This window comes from Natator depressus, chromosome 2 (assembly GCF_965152275.1).
Source record: "Natator depressus isolate rNatDep1 chromosome 2, rNatDep2.hap1, whole genome shotgun sequence".
Classification (NCBI taxonomy): Eukaryota; Metazoa; Chordata; order Testudines; family Cheloniidae; genus Natator; species Natator depressus.
The window spans coordinates 263,000,964-263,024,512 of NC_134235.1; the positions used below are offsets into that span (position 1 = coordinate 263,000,964).

Genomic DNA, 23,549 nt, shown 5'->3' on the forward strand with positions numbered 1-23,549 from the left:
AGGGCAGAAAAGGTGGGGGAGTTGCACTGTATGTAAAGGAGCAGTATGACTGCTCAGAGCGCCGGTATGAAACTGCAGAAAAACCTGAGTGTCTCTGGATTAAGTTTAGAACTGTGAGCACCAAGGGTGATGTCGTGGTGGGAGTCTGCTATAGACCACCGGACCAGGGGGATGAGGTGGACGAGGCTTTCTTCCGGCAACTCATGGAAGTTACGAGATCGCAGGCCCTGGTTCTCATGGGAGACTTCAATCACCCTGATATCTGCTGAGAGAGCAATACAGCAGTGCACAGATAATCCAGGAAGTTTTTGGAAAGTGTAGGGGACAATTTCCTGGTGCAAGTGCTGGAGGAACCAACTACGGGCAGAGCTCTTCTTGACCTGCTGCTCACAAACCGGGAAGAATTAGTAGGGGAAGCTAAAGTGGATGGGAACCTGGGAGGCAGTGACCATGAGATGGTTGAGTTCAGGATCCTGACACAGGGAAGAAAGGAGAGCAGCAGAATACAGACCCTGGACTTCAGAAAAGCAGACTTTGACTCCCTCAGGGAACTCATGGGCAGGATCCCCTGGGAGAATAACATGAGGGGGAAAGGAGTCCAGGAGAGCTGGCTGTATTTTAAAGAATCCTTATTGAGGTTACAGGGACAAACCATCCTGATGTGTAGAAAGAATAGTAAATATGGCAGGCGACCAGCTTGGCTTAACAGTGAAATCCTTGCTGATCTTCAACACAAAAAAGAAGCTTACAAGAAGTGGAAGATTGGACAAATGACCAGGGAAGAGTATAAAAATATTGCTCGGGCATGCAGGAGTGAAATCAGGAAGGCCAAATCTACCTGGAGTTGCAGCTAGCAAGAGATGTTAAGAGTAACAAGAAGGGTTTCTTCAGGTATGTTAGCAACAAGAAGAAAGTCAAGAAAAGTGCGGGCCCCTTACTGAATGAGAGAGGCAACCTAGTGACAGAGGATGTGGAAAAAGCTAAAGTACTCAATGCTTTTTTTGCCTCTGTCTTCACGAACAACGTCAGCTCCCAGACTACTGCACTGAGCAGCACAGCATGGGGAGGAGGTGACCAGCCCTCTGTGGAGAAAGAAGTGGTTCGGGACTATTTAGAAAAGCTGGACGAGCACAAGTCCATGGGGCAGGATGCGCTGCATCCGAGAGTGCTAAAGGGATTGGCAGATGTGATTGCAGAGCCATTTGCCATTATCTTTGAAAATTTCATGGCGATCGGGGGGAGTCCCGGAAGACTGGAAAAAGGCTAATGTAGTGCCCATCTTTTAAAAAGGGAAGAAGGAGGATCCTGGGAACTACAGGCCAGTCAGCCTCACCTCAGTTCCTGGAAAAATCATGGAGCAGGTCCTCAAGGAATCAATTCTGAAGCACTTAGAGGAGAGGAAAGTGATCAGGAACAGTCAGCATGGATGCACCAAGGGCAAGTCATGCCTGACTAATCTAATTGCCTTCTGTGATGAGATAACTGACTCTGTGGATGAGGGGAAAGCAGTAGATGTGTTGTTCCTTGACTTTAGCAAAGCTTTTGACACTGTCTCCCACAGCGTTCTTGCCAGCAAGTTAAAGAAGTATGGGCTGGATGAATGGACTATAAGGTGGATAGAAAGTTGGCTAGATTGTCGGGCTCAACGGGTAGTGATCAATGGCTCCATGTCTAGTTGGCAGCTGGTATCAAGTGGAGTGCCCCAAGGGTCGGTCCTCGGGCCAGTTTTGTTCAATATCTTCATAAATGATCTGGAGGATGGTGTGGATTGCACCCTCAGCAAGTTTGCAGATGACACTAAACTGGGAGGAGAGGTAGATACGCTGGAAGGTAGGGATAGGATCCAGAGGGTCCTAGACAAATTAGAGGATTGGGCCAAAAGAAATCTGATGAGGTTCAACAAGGACAAGTGCAGAGTCCTGCACTTCGGACGGAAGAGCCCAATGCACAGCTACAGACTAGGGACCGAATGGTTCGGCAGCAGTTCTGCAGAAAAGGACCTAGGGGTGACAGTGGACGAGAAGCTGGATAGGAGTCAATAGTGTGCCCTTGTTGCCAAGAAGGCCAATGGCATTTTGGGATGTATAAGTAGGGGCACTGCCAGCAGATCGACAGACGTGATCATTCCCCTCTATTCGACGTTGGTGAGGCCTCATCTGGAGTACTGTGTCCAGTTTTGGGCCCCACACTACAAGAAGGATGTGGATAAATTGGAGAGAATCCAGCGAAGGGCAACAAAAATTCTTAGGGGACTGGAACACATGACTTATAAGGAGAGGCTGAGGGAACTGGGATTGTTTAGTCTACGGAAGAGAAGAATGAGGGGGGATTTGATAGCTGCTTTCAACTACCTGAAAGGGGGTTCCAAAGAGGATGGTTCTGGACTGTTCTCAGTGGTAGCAGATTACAGAACAAGGAGTAATGGTCTCAAGTTGCAGTGGGGGAGGTTTTGGTTGGACATTAGGAAAACTTTTTCACTAGGAGGGTGGTGAAATACTGGAATACGTTACCTAGGGAGGTGGTGGAATCTCCTTCCTTAGAAGTTTTTAAGGTCAGGCTTGACAAAGCCCTGGCTGGGATGATTTAGTTGGGGATTGGTCCTGCTTTGAGCAGGGTGTTGGACTAGATGACCTCCTGAGGTCCCTTCCAACCCTGATATTCTATGATTCTAAGACAGGATACTGGGCTAGATGTACCATTGATCTGACCCAGTATGGCCGTTCTTATGTTGATCCACTCTGTGATCTGGGTCTGGGATATCGATCACCTAAGCCAGTGTTTCTCAATCTTTTTGATACCAGGGACCAGCGTGCTGCCTTCCTAAACTGTGCCAAGGAAATCTCAGGGACCAGCAAGGAGGCTGCCACAGACTGGCACCGGTCCATGGACTGGTCATTGAGAAACATTGACCTAACCCATCTAGTCCATGCATAGGAACCAGCTTGGGTGTTTAAGTGGATGCTAAGATTTATTTGTAATTTTATTCCTTATTTGAATCAAAGCTGATTCTGCATTATACTCCCAGGATATTTTAGCTTCATTCCCATGATAAGGATTCTCTTACCTGATCCAGAGTAACAGCCGTGTTAGTCTGTATTCGTAAAAAGAAAAAAGAAAAGGAGTACTTGTGGCACCTTAGAGACTAACCAGTTTATTTGAGCATGAGCTTTCGTGAGCTACAGCTCACTTCATCGGATGCATAGCATATCGTGGAAACTGCAGAAGACATTATATACACACAGAGACCATGAAACAAAACTTCCTCCCACCCCACTCTCCTGCTGGTAACAGCTTATCTAAAGTGACCATCAAGTAGGGCCATTTCCAGCACAAATCCAGGTTTTCTCACCCTCCGCCCCCCCCCCCCCCACACACACATACAAACTCACTCTCCTGCTGGTAATAGCCCATCCCTCTTTGAAACCTCTCTTTATAATGCGCATGATAATCAAGGTGGGTCATTTCCAGCACTAATCCAGGTTTTCTCACCCCCGGGGGGGGGTGAGAAAACCTGGATTAGTGCTGGAAATGACCCACCTTGATTATCATGCGCATTATAAAGAGAGGTTTCAAAGAGGGATGGGCTATTACCAGCAGGAGAGTGAGTTTGTATGTGTGTATGTGGGGGGGGGAAGGGTGAGAAAACCTGGATTTGTGCTGGAAATGGCCCTCCTTGAAGATCACTTTAGATAAGCTGTTACCAGCAGGAGAGTGGGGTGGGAGGAAGTTTTGTTTCATGGTCTCTGTGTGTATATAATGTCTTCTGCAGTTTCCACGATATGCTATGCATCCGATGAAGTGAGCTGTAGCTCACGAAAGCTCATGCTCAAATAAACTGGTTAGTCTCTAAGGTGCCACAAGTACTCCTTTTCTTTTTTCTTTTTACCTGATCCAGTAGCTCCAGGCACTAGAGGGCTTTAATTGAGGGAAAAATAGGCAGATTTATTTATGTTTACCTTTCTTTAGGGTTGAGATGCAACTCTCCTCACTTGCATCACTCACAGCCCCGTCCGCACACACAGCTGACACTCGAAATCTGTAGGGCGTCTCAGGCTTCAGTTCATCAATGTTACAAGATCCAGTTCTGTCTCCTGTCCTCCGTTCCAGCCATTTGTCTTTCTGCTCATTTCTTTCACCTCCAGCCTCCTCTTTATATTCTACCTTATACTCCCTTATACTGACTCCATCTTCAATGACACTTGGACTCTGCCAGGTGAGGGTGATAGAAAATATTTCTACAGTAGCCATAGCCAGGTTTCCAGGAGGGCTGGTAGGGGGAAGAGTCTTCACAGTATGACTCATGTCACTGCTTTCACTGAGCCCTGGTTTGCTCACTGCCGCGTATCGGAACTGGTACTCAGTGTTTGGACGTAGCCCTGTTACTGTGAATGGCTCTTGTGTGTTATTTACATTCACAGCCATCCAGTTCTCCTCCCCTACAATTCTGTACTCTACCAGATAGCCAGATATTGCAGCCCTTCCAAAGTCTGATGGGTTAAATGTGAGCTGCGCACAATTGTGTCTGATTCTATCAATCAGAGGAGGGAGAGGTTTTGATGGGGGCTCAAAGTTGGTGCTGACCAGCTCTCCATCTGCATACAGGTAAATTGAAGCTCCTGGATTGTCCTCATCTGGAACAGAGGCCACAATGAACTGGGTGTTTCCATGAGATTTATTGACGTTGGTAAAGTCTAAGAAGGACTTTGTGATTTTTTGTGCTTTTCTTCTTATCTCTTCATACTCAAACCACTGTTTGGAGTTTGATTTCTCATGGGTAGAACTGGCTGAGGCTGAATCATGAATTTTCTCCAGAAACTCTCTTCGAAGCCAGAAGTTCAAATCTGATAAATATGGTTCTTTGTTGTGTAATGAAGTAAGTGTGAAAGACACAACAGAATCATGCTCAGGGCTGAGTACTATTTTTTCTAGTTCACTCTCAGAGGATATGACTTCCACATTCTGTAGCCTAGTAAGGTAGGAATCCACTAAATTCATCTCTCGCTCCTTTGTATCCAGAAATTCATTGAGTCTCTGTGTATTGAATAGTGATTGATTTTTGCTTATTAAAATGTCCACCAGGACTCTTTCCTCTGCTCCACCGCCACGGATAGCAGGTAAGATTCCTGCTAGTTGTTTCTGGAAAGTCTGTCTGTGTTGCTGACACTGATCTCTGAATTGCTGGATTTTCTTTTTGAATTCAGGGAAGATTGTGGCAATTGGATTTTTCATCATGTCATTGCATCGTATGTCCAGTTCTGTCAGTTGCTCCAAGGCTATTTGAGTATCAAAAATCAGTACGTTGCTGATCTCACTCACCAGCTTAGCAGCTTTGGAATCCAGCAGCTGCAATGGGTACAGCCAGGCTTTTACTGGTACAGCCATCTCCCCATGGTCACCCAGCAGCTTCGGGAGGGTGGAGTATGTTTCCATGGCATCTAGATAAGTAAGTGGATTGTTCTTAAGAGCAAAATCACCATAGAATGTGCAACTGAAGTCTTCAGCATTTGATGCTTTCTTGTACTCGGGCCCCTCTCCTCCTCCTGCAATTTTTGGTAATTTTTCTATCATACGTTTCATGTTTCCCTGTATCTCTTCTATATTCTCTGATGAAGAAACTTCCCTATCAAACACAAAGAAAGCCTGAGCCCCATACAGCACAGCTGTGACCACATGGGTGGCTTTCTTTTGGTCATATACAGCAGGATAAGAGACATTCTGGCGCTCTGAATGGCTTATAGCCAGCTGCTCAAACCTGGTTGTTGCTGAATATTTCAAAGTAACTCGGGCTTGATTTTTGGATTTCTTGGTATCATTTAAAAATCCTGCTGCTCCACTCACTTCTACTAGGCCTCCCAGGAAACTTGCCTTCAGGGATCCTGAGAGACTGAGAGCAGAGGCCTTATCTTCCATGGTGTCAGATGCAATGATCTGAAATTCAGTCTTGTGCTGCATCGTCTTCCCCACTTGTTTGTTAAGGGTATCGGTGTTCCATAAAGCGATACCTGAGAAATTCCACACAAACACTCAGTTAGTGACAGATTAATATGATATGAAATCCTTCTAATTTAATTTAATTGTCTCATATTAAAGTAACATGCAACCAGTGAGAGGTGTCGAATGACAGTGCTCTGTTGGAAGGTCTGTCCGTCGGTCTGAGGCTTTTATTTAGCATCTATTTTGTGTCTAAGGGCCAATAATAGAACTCCTTGACAGAACGAGGAGTAATGGTCTCAAGTTGCAGTGGGGGAGGTTTAGGTTGGATATGAGGAAAAACTTTTTCACTAGGAGGGTGGTGAAGCACTGGAATGGGTTACCTAGGGAGGTGGTGGAATCTCCTTCCTTAGAGGTTTTTAAGGTCAGGCTTGACAAAGCCTTGGCTGTGATGACTTAGTTGGGGTTGGTCCTGCTTTGAGCAGGGGGTTGGACTAGATGACCTCCTGAGGTCCCTTCCAACCCTGATATTCTATGATTCTATGACCACCTATCAATATCATATTAGGGTTATAATGAGTTTGGGGTGCTGAGTATAACAGTAGTTAGCACATGAAGAATTCAAACACCATCTGACTCAATTTAAAAGGAGAGATTTTATTTCACATCATCTATAGTACATGTCATGAAAGTATTGTAGTGTTTTATATTTACTGTATCATCCTTTAAAAACAACAGAGCTCTGTGATTTAAATGTCTAACGACTACTTCAGCAAATGAAAAAAGACCTGGAGTTGTGGGGGGAGTATGCAATTTCTTGGCGGGGGAGAATAGCCACAGTCCAAATGAATATTCTGCCAAGGATATTTTTCTTATTTTCAAAATCTTTCTGTGATTATCCCAGACAAAATCCAAGCAGGAACACAGAGGATGTTGTTAGAATTTATATGGAATAAGAAAAGACCAAAAGTGAGACCAAATACATTACACAGACCTATTAAGCAGAGTGGACTAGCTGTTTGAAATATTCTGTGGTACTGTCAAGTCAGCCAGCTCAAAGCAGTAGTGGACTGGGGGCCCTTTAACCTAGCCAAACACTGGGTCTTTATTGAACAAGAAAATTGCGGCAGTGTACACATCGTTAGGCTACCACGGATTAATAAATAAATCACACCTGCCAGAAATGGACACGCATCCTTAACAAAGGTTACTCAATGGGTCTGGAATAGAAGTTGAGATAGGATCAGTTCTCACCAATGATACCCAATGCAAATAATCCCAATCTGAACCCAAATCAAGAACCAGAGGGCTTCAAAGTTTGGGAAAGCAATGGAATACACACAGTTGGCCGGTTATTCAATAAAGAAATGTTCTAATTTATTTAGAGATTAAAACTAACTTTAACTGGCCCACTGTCCCCTGGTAGCAGTACTTTCAAGTCAGGCATTAATGTTTCTCAACTTTCTAGAAAACCTGTCTGTTACAGAACGCCAACTTTAATAGAAGCGATAGCATCTGGTCAGTTAAGAAACAAAAAAATAACTAATTTATGAATCTTTGCAGACAGCTTTCCTGACCCCAAAAAAAGTGTCCCTACATGACACGCAGGGAAAAAAATGTAGATAGACAAATTATCCCAAAGAAATGGGATTTGGTCTGGAAAAGAGGATGAGAAACCGCAGTCTGTAGCACAACAAAAGAGAAAAAAATAAGATATGGTTTCAATGGTACCTCACACCAGTCAGGTTAAAAAATATAGAGACACTAAATGGGGATAAATGTTGGAGAAATTGTGATGAAAGATTTTTATGCATGTATGGTGGATATGTCCAGTCATCAGAGTATTGGGATGTAATCAGTAACCAAATATCACAAATTGTTGGATATTTATTTACAAATGATCCTCTGGTAATCCTCTTGGGGCTTCCTAGTAGAAATGGTCACACAGAAGGAAACTAATAATATCTCATCTGCTAATAGGTGCTCAGTTATTGGTATCCTCTCATTGGAAAAAAAAATAACCCAACCATTGAGGAATGGCTCTAAAAATATGGGAGGTTGTGTTTATGGAAAAATTAACAGACCATGACATAGCCAGCAAAGTAGACAGCGGACAGGTAGATACTTAGATATTTGGTTACCTTTCATTCAGTACTCAGACAAAAAGAAAAAAGAAAAGGAGTACTTGTGGCACCTTAGAGACTAACCAGTTTATTTGAGCATGAGCTTTCGTGAGCTACAGCTCACTTCATCGGATGCATAGCATATTGTGGAAACTGCAGAAGACATTATATACACACAGAGACCATGAAACAAAACTTCCTCCCACCCCACTGTCCTGCTCGTAACAGCTTATCTAAAGTGATCATCAAGGAGGGCCATTTCCAGCACAAATCCAGGTTTTCTCACCCTTCCCCCCCCCCCAGACACACATACAAACTCACTCTCCTGCTGGTAATAGCCCATCCCTCTTTGAAACCTCTCTTTATAATGCGCATGATAATCAAGGTGGGTCATTTCCAGCACTAATCCAGGTTTTCTCACCACCACCACCACCCCCCGCACACACACCCCCCTCCAAAAACCCCACACACAAACTCACTCTCCTGCTGGCAATAGCTCATCTTACAATGTGCACAGCAATAATCCAAGTTTAACCAGAACGTCTGGGGGGGGGGGTTTGTAGGTGTATATAATGTCTTCTGCAGTTTCCACAATATGCTATGCATCCGATGAAGTGAGCTGTAGCTCACGAAAGCTCATGCTCAAATAAACTGGTTAGTCTCTAAGGTGCCACAAGTCCTCCTTTTCTTTTTTCTTTTTACGAATACAGACTAACACGGCTGTTACTCTGAAACCTACTCAGACAAAGTACATTTACCTGCCCCCCCCAATAAAAAGTACACATATCCATTTTTTTGGAATATTAACATTTGATAGATATATCTGATCTGTCAAATGAGTATGTCATAAATATAAAGGGAAGGGTAACCACCTGTCTGTGTACAGTGCTATAAAATCTCTCCTGGCCAGAGGCACAAAAACCTCTTACCTGTAAAGGGTTAAGAAGCTCAAATAACCTGGCAGGTACCTGACCAAAAGGACCAATAAGGGGACAAGATACTTTCAAATCTGGCCCGGGGTGGGGGGGAGGCTTTGTCTGTTCCTTGTGGCTTTTGCTGGAGACAGACAAGAAAGAAAGCACTCCAACTACTTAGTAAGTATTTAGCAAGGAAATGCATTAGATTATCTTTTGTTTTGGCTTGTGATTTTCTCTGTGCTGAAAGGAAGGTGTATTCCGGGTTTTTCTTTTTGTAACTTTAAGGTTTTGCCTAGAGGGAAATTCTCTGTGTTTTGAATCTAATTGCCCTGTGGGATTATCTCCCATTCTAATTTCACGGAGGTGCTTCTTTTACCTTTTTTCTTTCTAATAAAGTTCTGGGATTTTTTAAGAATCTGATTGTTTTTTTTAGTGTCCTAAAAAACCCAAGGTTGGTCTGTGCTCATCTTGTTTATTCTCAAGCCACCCCAGGAAAGGAGGGGTGTAGGGCTTGGGGGGATATTTTGGGGAATTAGGACTCCAAGTGGTCCTTTCCCTGATTCTTTATTAAATCACTTTGTGGTGGAAGCATTTACCTAATCCAAGGTACAAGGGAGAATTTGTGCCTTGGGGAAGTTTTAACCTAAGCTGGTAGAAATAAACTTAGGGGTTCTTTCATGCGGGACCCCACATGTGTACCCTAAAGTTCAGAGTGGGGAGGGAACCCTGACAGAGTACCTAGAGATTTAACTCAATTTAATAAATCACTAGAAACAATGTACATTTTGTAATGATGCTCATTCTGTAATGTGGTAACACCGTGTTAAACAGAAAGATGTGATGACTATATTCCTGTATAATGTTTCTTTAAACAAAAGATAACTGTTGTAATGATTGTTTTGTTTTGTTTCTGATATTTACATGGCAAGGATTTCTAAACTTGTTAAAACTTCCTAAATAAACAGTGTAAAAAGTGAAATTTTAGCATACCAAAAGAAACAAAAGTAGACATCCCTCCCCACCCCAAATGAATTTTTACAAAAATGTAAAACTAAACATTTTTTTTCCTCAAGTAGGGCTTGAAGATCCTATTTAACAAGATAAAACAACTGAGGTGTCCACGCCAAACTATTGCTGCTACTAAAGAGAAAGAACTGTACCAAGACACCTACACTGAATTTTAGCATTGCATTACTAGGATTATAGATCAATTGAAAAGTGAGCTATAGAAAATCACACTGATTCACCTGGTAAAATCCCAATATAGATTAATTTTATTCCATGCACAAAAACTATATTAAAATGAAAAAGTCACTAAAGCAGGGATCTCAAACTTAAATCACCAGGAGGGCCACATGAGGACGAGTACATTGGCCTGAGGGCGGCATCACTGACACCCCCGCCCCGCAGCCCCCGGCCCTTCCCCCCACTCCACCCCTTCCATGAGGCCCCGCCCCTTCCCACCTCTTCCCACCCCTTCCCTGCCCCCATTCCAACCCCTTCCCCAAATCCCCGCCCCTGCCCCACCTCTTCTCCGCCTCCTGCCCTGAGTGCGCGGCTCCCTTCTCCTCCCCCCTCCCTCCTGGAAAGTGCTAAGCACCACCAAACTGATTAGGGGTTTGGAACAGGTCCCATATGAGGAGAGATTAAAGAGGCTAGGATTTTTCAGCTTGGAAAAAAGGAGAATAATGGGGGATATGATAGAGGTATATAAAATTATGAGTGGTGTGGAGAAAGTGAATAAGGAAAAGTTATTTACTTGTTCCCATAATATAAGAACTAGAGGCCACCAAATGAAATTAATAGGCAGCAGATTTAAAACAAATAAAAGAAAGTTCTTCTTCACACAGTGCACAGTCAACCTGTGGAACTCCTTGCCTGAGGAGGTTTAAAAGAGAACTGGATACATTCATGGAGGTTAAGTCCATTAACGGCTATTAGCCAGGATGGATAAGGAATGGTGTCCCTAGCCTCTGTTTGTCAGAGGGTGTAGATGGATGGCAGGAGAGAGATCAGTTGATCATTACCTGTTAGGTTCACTCACTCCAGGGCACCTGGCATTGACCACTGTCGGTAGACAGGATACTGGGTTGGATGGACCTTTGGTTTGACCCAGCTCGGCCATTCTTATGTTCTTATGTAACAGTGGTTTGTAACCTATCATTTAAATCAGATTCTGAACCAGATGACTGGAGGATAGGTAAAGTGATGCCAATGTTTAAAAAAGGCTCCAGTGGTGATCCCGGCAATTACAGGCCAGTAAGCCTAGCTTCAGTAATGGGCAAATTGTTTGAAACTATATTAAAGAACAGAATTATCAGACACATAGATTTGTTAGGGAAGAGTCAACATATTTTTTGTAAATGGAAATCATGCCTCATCAATCTACTAGAATTCTCTGAGGGGGTCAACAAGCATGTGGATAAGGGTGATCCACCTCGCCAAAGGCTCTAAAGCAAAGTAAGTTGTCATGGGATAAGAGAGAAGGTCCTCACATGGATCAGTAATTGGTTAAAAGATAGAAAACAAAAGTAAGGAATAAATGGTCAATTTTCAGAATGGGGAGAGGTAAATAGTGGTGTCCTCCACTGGTCTGTACTGCGACCAGTAGTGTTCAACATATTCATAAACAATCTGGAAAATGGGTAAACAGTGAGGTGGCAAATTTTGCAGATGATAAAAAACTACTGAAGATAGCTAGTGAGCAGGACAGCAGGTGTGGGCTCAGGGGCTAGTGTGATGATAGCAATGAGCCAGGGGCTTAATGGTGGGGGGGGCTCCAGGGCCACATGGGGATGGGGGTAGGCGGTGCAGGGCCACAGGGGGTAGGGGGATGCTGGGTCACATGGGAATGGAGGAGGAGGGCTGCAGGGCCTCATGGGAATGGGGGTGCAGGGACACTCAGGGACAGAGGCAGAAAGATCTAACTGAATGTGAGACTCTCTGGGTCAGCAAGGGTCTGCATGGGGGAGGCTCCCTAACACTCTAACAATCACTCTTCCCCCAACCCCCTGCCCCCCATTCCACACGTCTTCCACCCACACCCAGCAACCCTCCGGGATCACTCCCATGCTCCTTCCCTCTCCCTCAGCACTTCCATTAACCCTGACTCCCCTAAGCCTTTGCACTGCTTCTCAGGGGTGTGGGAAATACATGTCTGTATCGTATCTTAAATGAATTACTCAGTGTTCTGTAGCAATATGTCTAGTAAGGAATATATTTGTAAAATAAAAACAAAACAAAAAAAACCCACCTGTTGCTGAATTTTTGTTTGTATTGTTACAGACATACTTGCCGATAAGTATTTTGAAATAAATTACCAAAGTAATTGAAACTGGCGTGGTTATATTGTATTATTTTGACAAATAAAATATACCATATTTTAAAATATTGTGTGCAGAATTTTTAATGTTTTGGTACAGATGTCCTCCAGCATAATTTAATCACTTTAAGTACTACTTTAGCCAACATTTATATGAAAATTCATATTGATTAACCTATTTTTGATTGCATTAAGAGAGCATTAGCTTACTAAGTTTAATGCTGGTTTCCTTTTTTGGAACAACTTCTACTTTGGAGAGTACTCTCAAATCAGGACACTTTGATTTAAAAACTACCAAGTGTTTATTTTTATATATAATTGTAACAATATGATGAGATATATATCAATCAGTTGAAAAATGACTTATGAATCAAGTCTGGAGGCATGTGAAGTTTCATAGAATTTATGGCCATAAAGGGCAGTTAGATCATCCATTCTGACTTCCTCCAACATAGTTCTAGGCATAATTTACAGAGTTTGTATTAAGGCTAAATATTTCTATAGAAATAACAGTTAATTACCACATTTATTTGTAACCTTCAGTTATTAAATATCTCTCGTAATTCTAATAGTCCAACCATGCAACACAGTAACTCTCAAAGGAAAATAGGTTACACTGTCTTAACGTGGCAAGAAATCATAATGTTTCCTTATGTTCTTAAACTGGACATTAAGAACATTAATTGACATGGAGGATGTGGCACTGGATGATCTAGGGTTAAGCTTCTTGCTTTATGCAGATGGCATTGTATAACTGACAGACACATTTGAAGTAATAATAATACTTTGGGACTAACAATAAATCCCAAGATAACAAAGTGGTTGCATCATGGAAAAGAGACAATAAAAATTTTGAAATCTAGCAGCGATGAATTTGTAGAATGAGCATATAAGTTTGGCCGTACTGTATGGGGAGATGTCAGCAAACCAGTAAAGTGCCTAAAACCACTATGGCTTATTGCTAAAAGCAGCCAACTCAGCGGGCTGTAAATTGAGCATGCTGCAGCCTCAGCTTGACCCAGGCAGGAGGGGAGAGGGTTTTGGGTGCCACAGAAAGGGCAGCTTGACCCTGCGTCCTTCCTGATAAGAATTGTGTTAAAGTTGCTGATACATGGATTTTAGAAGAGCAGGATGTGCCCCCAGGATTGTCTATTAGGGTCTCAAGGCTGCAAACTCTGGAAAAACCCACACCTGGTTAATCAATGATCAGAAGGAAACCTCTTGCTGACCATTGAAACGGAATGCATCCAATGAAGTGAGCTGTAGCTCACGAAAGCTTATGCTCAAATAAATTTGTGAGTCTCTAAAGTGCCACAAGTACTCCTTTTCTCCTTGCTTAACAAGTTTTCTTTAAGGGACATGTCATTCTATTAATAATGTATAAATAAGGGGGGGAAATTTGAAGTAGTTGGACTCTTCTGGACTCTCCCTCTGGATACATCTTGCAGTCCCCACCAGCAGACGGAAGATTTGGCCACCGGAAGCCTGCTGCTGTGCCACTCAAGAGCCACATTCAGCTTTGGTAATTATCAAGGGTTGGGGGTATCTTACTAACCTGTTGCAGACATGTATATAGGTGCTTGAGACTAAGTAAAGTTTAGCTTTAAGTGAAAGCACTCTTGTGTTGTCCTGTTTGTGCCACCCATCGATCGGTCGGACAGCCATGTCTCCCCTGATTTATTTCCTTACACTACCTCTCACAGAGTGAAAGTTACCAAGAGCTTTGGGTTCAAAGAAAACTGGGTAACAATACTGGGTCAGACCAAAGGTCCATCTAGCCCAGTATCCTGTCTTCCAACAGTGGCCAATGCCAGGTGCCCCAGAGGGAATGAACAGAACAGGACAATGGTCAAGTGATCCATCCCCTGTCGCCCATTCCCAGCTTCTGGCAAACAGAGGCTAGGGACACCACCCCTGCCCGTCCTGGCTAATAGCCATTGATGGACCTATCCTCCATCAATTTATCAGTTCTTTTTTGAAACTTGTGTGGCCTAGGAAGTTTGATCAGTGCTAATCGTTCCATCGAGGATGGGGTTAAAAAAAGATGTGTTTTAGCTACAAGTGCTGCACAGAAATTGATGAAATTATGGACTGGTAAACATTATGTTTGCTACCAAAGGGAAAATTTATCAAACCAGTGTAGTAACAATATTACTCCATGGTCTAGAAGCAGCTGCATTAAATGAAAAAATCAACAAAAGGCTGGAGGCAGTAGAGATGAGATGGTAGATAAAAAAGTGGAATGATTTTAAGAGAAATGAAGAAGTTAGAAGGAGAGAAGAGTGGGAAACCAAGGTGTGGGACTGGCTAAAATCAAAATGATTATGGTGGTGGAGATTTTATGCTCCACTAACAGAGGATAGGATGCCAGAGAAGTAATGCAATCATGATTAACATCAGTCTGACCTAGAGGCTGATCACTGACTAAATTGTAGAACATATTATTTAGGGATGTAACCATGCTGGACTTAATGGAGGAACAAGCCAAGGACAGGAAGGGATGGTGATGCTGTATAGCTCCCTATGTCTGCAAAGATGCTTGGGAATGAAAAGAAAGAAGGGGAGGAGGTTCGCTGTGATCATAACATGGAAAACATGAACCAAAAAATCAGCCAGTGCCTGGATGCCTGCCCAAGTCTCCAGAGAGCCTGAAACAACAGCTCAAAGAGGTGTGAACTGCTCCATTCATCTCTATCATTCTGTGTCTACAGAATCTGGCATTTTTATATCAAATTGGATAGACAGATAGATAGATAGATTAGATTAGATAGAAGGGTGTATGGGAAGAGAGAGAGAGATGGGGTGTATGGGGATAGACAGATAGAAGGGGTGTATGGGAATAGATGGATAGAGAGGGTATATAGTGATAGATGGATAGATTCATGGGGGGGATAGGTAGATATAGGGGATGTATGGGGATAGATGGAAAGAGATAGAAGGAGCGTATGGGAGTAGATAGATAGATAGGTAGATTAGATAGATAGATGAGTGGTGTATGGGACTAGATGGATAGATGTGGTGCATGAGGATAAATAGATAGATGGAGTTTATGGGGATAGATAGATAGATCGATCCTGTGTACGGGAATAGATGGATAGATAGATAGATTAGATGAGGTGAATCAGAATAGATGGATAGATCGATCTTGTGTACGGGGATAGATAGATAGAGGAGGTGAATGGGGATAGATACATACATACATACACGGGGTGTATGGGGATAGATGGATAGATGGGGGGTATGGGGATAGATGGATAGACAGATTGATAGAGGGGGTGTATAGGGATAGATGAATAGATTGATAGTGGGGTTGTATGGGGATAGATCGATAGACAGATAGAGGGGGTGTATGGGAATAGATAGATAGATAGATAGATTAGATGAGGTACATCGGAATAGATGGATAGATCGATCTTGTGTACGGGGATGGATAGATAGATAGATAGATAGATAGATAGATAGATAGATAGATAGATAGATAGATAGATAGATAGATGGGTTTATGGTAATAGATGGATAGATAGATAGAGGAGGTGTATGGGGATAGATAGATAGATAGATTAGATAGATGGGGCGCATGGGGAAAGATAAATTTGTGTATGGGGATAGATAGAAGAGGGGGTACATGGGGATAGATGGGGTGTATTGGGATAGATGGATAGATGGGGTGTATGGGTATAGATAGAGGGGGTGTGTTGGGAGAGATGGAAAACTAGATAGAGGGAGTGTATGGAGGTAGATAGATAGATTAGATTAGATTAGATTAGATTAGATTAGATATAGAGGGGGTATATGGGAATAGATAGATAGAGGGGGTGTATGGGGATAGATAGATAGATGGTTTGAGGATAGATGGGATGTATGGGGATAGATAGATAGAGGGGGTGTATGGGGATAGATAGATAGATAGATGGTCTGAGGATAGATGGGGTGTATGGGGATAGATAGATAGAGAGATAGAGGGGGTGTATGGGGATAGATGGATAGATGGGGTGTATGGGAATAGATGGATAGATGGATTGATGGGGTGTATGGGATAGATTAAAAGATTTAGTGTATTGGGATAGATGGGGTGTATGGGGATAAATAGATAGATAGAGGAGGTGAATTGGGATAAATAGATAGATGGACAGAGGGGGTGTATGAGGATATGTGGGAAGATAGATAGATGCGGTTTATGGGGACCAATAGATAGATGGGGTGTATGCGGACTAATAGATAGAGTTTATGGGGATAGATGGAAAGATAGATAGAGGGGGTGTATTGGCATTGATGGATAAATAGACAGATGGGGTGTATGGGGATAGGGTCAGACAGATAGACGGGATTGTGAGGCAAGAGATAAAATTTTGGGTGATCCATCCATCCCCTGTCGCTCATTCTCAACTTCTGGCAAACAGGGGTTGGGACACCATTCCTGCCCATGCTGGGTAGTAGCCATTGATGGACCTATCCTCCATGAATTTATCTAGTTCTTTATTGAACCCTGTTATGGTCTTGGCCTTCACAACATCCTCTGGCAAGGAGTTCCACAGGGTTGACTGTGCATTGTGTGAATCCATGAGAGTACCTTCCCTCTTATCCTGTGTCATCTTACTTTGCATAAGAGCCTTTAGTGAGGGACCTTGTCAAAGGCTTTCTGAAAATCTAAGTATACTATATTCCCTGGATCCCCTTTGTTCACATGCTTGTTGACTCCCCTCAAAGAATTCTAGTAGATTGGTGAGGCAGGATTTCCCTTTACAAAAACCATGTTGACTCTTCCTCAACAAATTATTTTCATCTATATGTCTGACAATATTATTCTTTATTATAGTTTCAAACTGTTTGCCCGGTACTGAAGTCAGTCTTACAGGCCTGTAATTGCTGGGATCACCTCTGGAGCCCTTTTTAAAAATTGGCGTCACATTAGCTATCCTCCAGTCATCTGGTACAGAAACTGATTTAAATGATAGATTACAGACTACAGTTAGCAGTTCCGCAATTTCACATTTGAGTTCCTTCAGAACTCTTGGGTGAATACCATCTGGTCCTGGTGACTTATTACTGTTTAATTTATCACTTTGTTCCAAAACATCATCTAATGATACCTCAATTTGGGACAGTTCCTCAGATCTATCACCTAAAAAGAATGGCTCAGGTTTTGGAATCTCCCTCACAGCCTCAGTCATGAAGACCAATGAAAATAATTCATCCTTATTTTAAAATAACCAGTGATGGAGAACACAGCATTACCCTTGGTAAACTCTTTCAATAGTTAATCACTCTCACTGTTAAAAAGGTATACCTTATGTCAAGGTTCCTTCCCCACTCTGAACTCTAGGGTACAGATGTGGTGACCTGCATGAAAACCTCCTAAGCTTACTTTTACCAGCTTAGGTTAAAACTTCCCCAAGGTACAAACTATTTTACCCTTTGCCCTTCGACTTCCACTGCCACCACCAAACGTCTAACCGGTATTACTATTAGGAAAGCGTCCGTTTGGAAACGTCTTTCCCCCCAAAATCCTCCCAAACCTTACACCCCTCTTCATGGGGAAGGCTTGATAAAAATCCTCACCAATTTGCATAGGTGAACACAGACCCAAACCCTTGGATCTTAAGAACAATGAAAAAGCATTCAGTTTCTTAAAAGAAAAACTTTAATAGAAGAAAAAAAGTAAAAAAGAATCATCCCTGTAAAATCAGGATGGTAAATACCTTTCAGGGTAATTAGATTCAAAACATAGAGAATCCCTCTAGGCAAAACCTTAAGTTACAAAAAGACACAAAGACAGGAATACACATTCCCTCCAGCACAGCTTATTTTTCTCAGCCATTTAAAGAAATCAGAATCTAAAGCATCTCTAGCTAGATTACTTACTAAGTTCTAAGACTCCATTCCTGTTCTGTCCCCGGCAAAAGCATCACACAGACAGAGAGAGAGAGGCTTTGTTTCTCCCTCCCCCCAGCTTTTGAAAGTATCGTGTCTCCTCATTGGTCATTTGGGTCAGGTGCCAGCGAGGTTATCCTAGCTTCTTAACCCTTTACAGGTGAAGGGCTTTTCCTCTGGCCAGGAGGGATTTTAAAGGTGTTTACCCTTCCCTTTATATTTATGACACCTTAATATAAACTAATTAATAATAAATAATAATAATAATCTGGACAAAACAGAGACAAGGAGATCAAAGTAATAATATAAGCATGTATTAATAACATGAAGCGATTGCTGGGTGGGTCAGAGCTGGTCCATGGGACAGTGATGAAGCTGGTTCAGGATGGACGCCTGAGGTGAGCTGGTCGGGACCCGGAAGGACCAGAGCTGAAGGTGGGGGAGATCAGAGTTGGGCCAGGCCAGAGATCGGTATAAGAACTGGGATTGGGGGATCTGAGCTGGGTGGGGATGCACAGAGGAAAGTGTGTTTGTACAGGGGCCGTTAAGGATGAAAATAGGGCTGTGCGGGGGAGGAAGCAGAGAGCCATGTACCTCAGCCTGTACTGTCCTGCCTCCTTGCTTCCTTCTCTTCTAACACAAGAGGAGGATGTTAATGGGAACACATTAGGATTTACTTTGAGTGCACTAACAAGTGACCTGGGATCTGCTGTTATAAAGATCCTGCAGTGTGGGTAAGTTGGCAAGATGGATGGATGGGAGCTACCGTAAAGAGGTGTTTGGTGCAGCTCTAACCGTACCTGGGATGAGAGTGTCGCTGCAGCAGTCGTACAGCATCCCCAGCCGCAGAGGGCGGCCCAGGGCTGGCATCTCCATTGCTGCAGTTTCAGAACAAGCCATGGTGGCAACAGAAGTTCAGGCAACCCTAAAACACAACAGTAACACTATTATACTGAGGATGTGATCTGCTCTTATTCCTGCTCTCCCTGTTTGACTTTTATCCCCTATTCATTTTCTACTTGCTACACATTAATAACAGAAACACTAAAAGTTCTGTTCTCTAATCAGCAAACAATTGTACTGAAACTGAGGCAGCTACACAATATACTGCTTGTGGCAATGTGATTTATCTATTTTTAAGCGTATTTTAAAAATGCTCTTTTTAAACAAATCACAGAACAAACATACTGCACAAAATCTAACAGAGTGGGGCTGGCCAGAAAACAACAACTGTGTTTTGTGAAAAATGTTGAGGGTTTGAAAGTAAGCTGGAGCTACAGTTGTTGCAGAGCAGTGCTTTGTGCTCCTCTCGCCCTTCCTCAATGAAGAGAGGAAGCAGAGCTGGGGAACGGTAATGAGAGCACTCCACCGGTCAGTGCTTCTCCCTGGGCAAGTGACTTCCAGTTTGCCCCACGGACTCTGCTGGGTCCAGAACTGGCACAGCAGTGTTTCAAACCTATGTCTGTTGACCAAAGGGAGGAGTGACAATTCGGATTTCAACAGTAACCATGTTATAACCTGAAATATGGCATGGATAGTCACCACCCCATAAAAATGTATGATTGGTCTGTAATGGCCTAGGTGATCTATGGCTGACTCTATGCTGACCCCTTCTATACTGTACACAACTGAAAATAATTTAATTTATCTGGTACCAGGGGATGGTGCAATAAAATCCTGCTAAGATACAGAAGTGGGGGTAGAGTGAAATTGCTGACAACACTGCATTAAATAACCCCATATGAACTATCAACCATTTCCTAAAGCTGTACCTAGAGGGCAAGTTATTTTAATACCTGCACAAAGGGATTTCTGACCAAAAACACAGCAGAGACAGAGGACTCGTCACGTACAAAGAGAAACCAACCAGGGAAAAACTAAACAAACTAAACACTTAACTGAAGACATATCAAAGCAAATGAGCTGGAGTAAACCATATTCTTATGGCAGAGGAGCAGACGCAGACATATGACTTGCTTTATTGAATCTGGAGACAGTCAAAGTAATACAATGGGCTTGGGAGGCTGCTGGTCTCTTGACAGTGCCCCTTGGTGTGTTGATGGGGTTGTAAACCCATTCTGGAGCTGGCCTCTCTAGTGGGGAAAAACTGTAGTACTGCAAAGGGGACAGAGTCTCAGCCCTCCCGCCCTCTGGGTGCTCACCCTGTGCAGGTTCCCAGGACACAGACAAGTTAGCAGCAGGAAAACGAACAAAGGAAAAGGTAATATCCAGACACTCCCAGCTGGGCCACTGGCCTCTTTTCCAGAAGGGCCTTGGATGGGCTGCAGTCCAGCTCAGTGTCTGCTGTTTCACCAGCAGAGGAATATGGTACAATCCCCTTCACATCAGGAGACTTAGCCCTACTTTCAGGCCCGGGCATAGGCTCTGCTCTCCACCAGGTCTCTTGCTTAGAGCTCAGCACCCAGCTCTCCTCCTAGAACTGCTCACCACTGAGCTTGGCTACCCCCATCTTGAACTCCCACTCCGCTCTTGACATGGCTCGTGGGTGCGCTGGGGGTGGGTTTGCTCCATCCCAGAGCAGCTCATTGACCACTTCTTGCCTGGTGCAAGGATTAAACACCCCCTCACAGAGCTCAGCCTAACACACAAAGGGCATCAGGATGATCAACACACACACACTAGACGGGATTTTAATGGGCTATATAAATAATACTGCTCCCGTAGGAATCCCGACCCTCCCCACACAGAGAAGCATCCAGAGTGTATCCCATCCAGCACTCAATACACGCCCTCCGGCTCAGTTAAATAATATCATTTTTACAACTGAGAAAAAAAGCACTTTGGCAGCACCTGACACCTACCCTGTAGAGTTCTATTCAAAATTCAAACCCCAGTTGCTTGCCCTCTAGCCCTTGAGACTACATTTAACAGCTCATCTCCAAGGCTGACAGGCTCAGACACAGCCCTGGAGACAAAAGTGTCACCAGAAAAAGAACAAATAAAGAATTCTGAAGTTTGTACAGGCCAATATCGTTCCATTCTGACAAAGAGATTTGCTTAAATCCTTACCTGGAGGATGGATTCCCGGGCTCTAATAACATAAATTAAACAGGAGAGTTCACGAAATGTCACCACTTTATCCAACAGCTTTGCACAGAATCTCCTCGGAGAATGAGGTGAAACCTGAAAGTGAAATCAGCTCTGATTGCTGCATTTCTTAAATGCAGTCAGCAATAGACCACTCCCATCCCAGAGACCAGAGGCCCATCTACAGTAAACCAGGCACTTTTGCAGAGACACAGACTCTAGTGAGATAAAAGCAAATCTAGAGACAAAAATCCTGTTTGAAGAGGGCCACACTGTAGAATGTGTCTAGGTACAAACCCCAAATCACCATCTGACACATAAATTAGTAGGGTTACACATCCAGCTTCTCAGCAGAAAGAGGAGATTCACTGAACAGTGTTGGCAGAGATCAAAGAGACAATCTTCTACTTGAACACTGACTGACACTGGAGTGTGGGAAGAGCTTCAGCACAAAGCTGTGTCTGCTGTCAAGAGGCAGAGAGAGAAGAAATTATTTAATTGCCTGTATAGCACAGATATGAGCCTGGGTAGTAAAAGAGGCTTTGTGAAGGTATAAGGGGTCAGCCACAGCTAGCTGGCTGACTGATTAGCCCTGTCCACTGCACCTGAGAAAGAGCTGGACTTTAATTAGCTCACTTTTATAAAAGAGGGTAGCTGGACATGGAGGGGGTGGGGGTGCACCATTCCCCAGAAAATGGATGCACTAGGCATTATGCTCTCAATGGACGACTGCTGGAGCCACCACACATCGGAATTGCTCCAGAAACCAAGTGGTCATAAGGTGTGTGTGTGTGTGTAAGGTCCTTTACGGCTAAGACTCTGCAATAAAAGCCAGGGAACTTTGGTTTCTGTAGTTACTGGTGTGAGGGAAAGACTTGGGAAAGGGACTGCTGGGCTTGCACAGACAGGGAGGACAGAGTCTGCAAGGTTTTTGATTTGTTTGCCTTAAAATAAAATGTAATGTTGATGTAGCTATGTCACTCAGAGATGTAGGTTTTTTTACACCTCTGACCAACATAGCTATGCCAATATAACTTTCAAGCTTAACAAACGTATTCACAGAATCATAGAATATCAGGGTTGGAAGGGACCTCAGGAGGTCATCTAGTCCAACCCCCTGCTGAAAGCAGGACCAGTCCCCAATTAAATCATCCCAGCCAGGGCTTTGTCAAGCCTGACCTTAAAAACCTCTAAGGAAGGAGATTCCACCACCTCCCTAGGGAACCCGTTCCAGTGCTTCACCACCCTCCTAGTGAAAAAGTTTTTCCTAATATCCAACCTAAACCTCCCCCACTGCAACTTGAGACCATTACTCCTCGTTCTGTCATCTGCTACCGCTGAGAACAGCCTAGATCAGGGGTGGGCAAACTTTTTGGCCTGAGTGCCACATTGGGGTTCAAAATTGCATGGAGGGCTGGGTAGGGAATGCTGTGCCTCCCCAAACAGCCTGGACCTGCCCCCTATCTGACCCCTCCTACTTCCAGCCCCCTGACTGCCGCCCTCAGAATGCCTGACCCATCCAACCCCCCTGCTCCTTGTCCCCTGACTACCCCCTCCAGAGACCCCCTGCCCCAACCACCTCCCCAATACCCCACCCCTATCTAAGCCTCCTGCTCCTTGTCCCCTGACTGCCCCAACCCCAAGCCACACCCCCACCCCCTGACAGGCCCCCTGGGACTCCAACGCCCCCGTTCCCCCTCCGCTGATCGCCCCCCGAGACCCTCTGCCCCTTATCCAACCCCCTGGCCCCGGCCCCCTTACCATGCCACTCAGAGCAGAGTGTCTGTGTGGAGCCAGACAGGCTGCCGCGCTGATCTTCCGGAGCACGCAGCCCCACCTCCCAGAGCACTGGCAGCGCGGTGCGCTGGGGCGTTCTGGGGTTCGGGGGACAGCGGGGGAAGTGGGAGGAGCCTCCCCAGTCAGGAGCTCAGGGGCCGGACAGGACGGGCCTGTGGGCTGCATGTGGCCTGCGGGCCATAGTTTGCCGACCCCAGTCTAGATCCATCCTCTTTGGAACACCATAATAGAGGCTCAAATTCAATGTATACCCCAAATTAAAAAAAACATAATGAAGACAAAAAAAGTGCCATGATGCCTAAACAACAAGGTAAAAAGTAGTTAGTGGCAAAAAGGCATCCTTTAAAAATTGGAAGTCATATCCTGCTGAGGAAAATACAGTAGAAGCATAAACTCTAACAAGTCATGTGTAAAAGTATAATTAGGCAGGCCAAAAAAGAATTTGAAGAGCAACTAGCACAACACAAACTAACAGCAACATTTCTTTTATGTATAGCAGAAGCAGGAAGCAATCATTTGGACCACTGGATGATCAAGATG

At 43.9% G+C, this 23,549-nt stretch overlaps 1 protein-coding gene across 1 annotated transcript; it reads right to left on the reverse strand.

Moving 5' to 3' along the window:
* Positions 1 to 3,942: 3,942 nt before the first annotated feature.
* On the reverse strand, positions 3,943 to 21,393 carry LOC141981960 (stonustoxin subunit alpha-like). Its single transcript, XM_074943575.1, has 3 exons — positions 21,195 to 21,393; positions 18,965 to 19,089; positions 3,943 to 6,002 (listed from the first exon to the last, which is right to left on the reverse strand). Exons 2-3 carry the CDS (start codon positions 19,062 to 19,064, stop codon positions 3,943 to 3,945), a joined length of 2,160 nt encoding a protein of 719 aa, XP_074799676.1. The 5' UTR covers positions 19,065 to 19,089; positions 21,195 to 21,393.
* Positions 21,394 to 23,549: the final 2,156 nt, after the last annotated feature.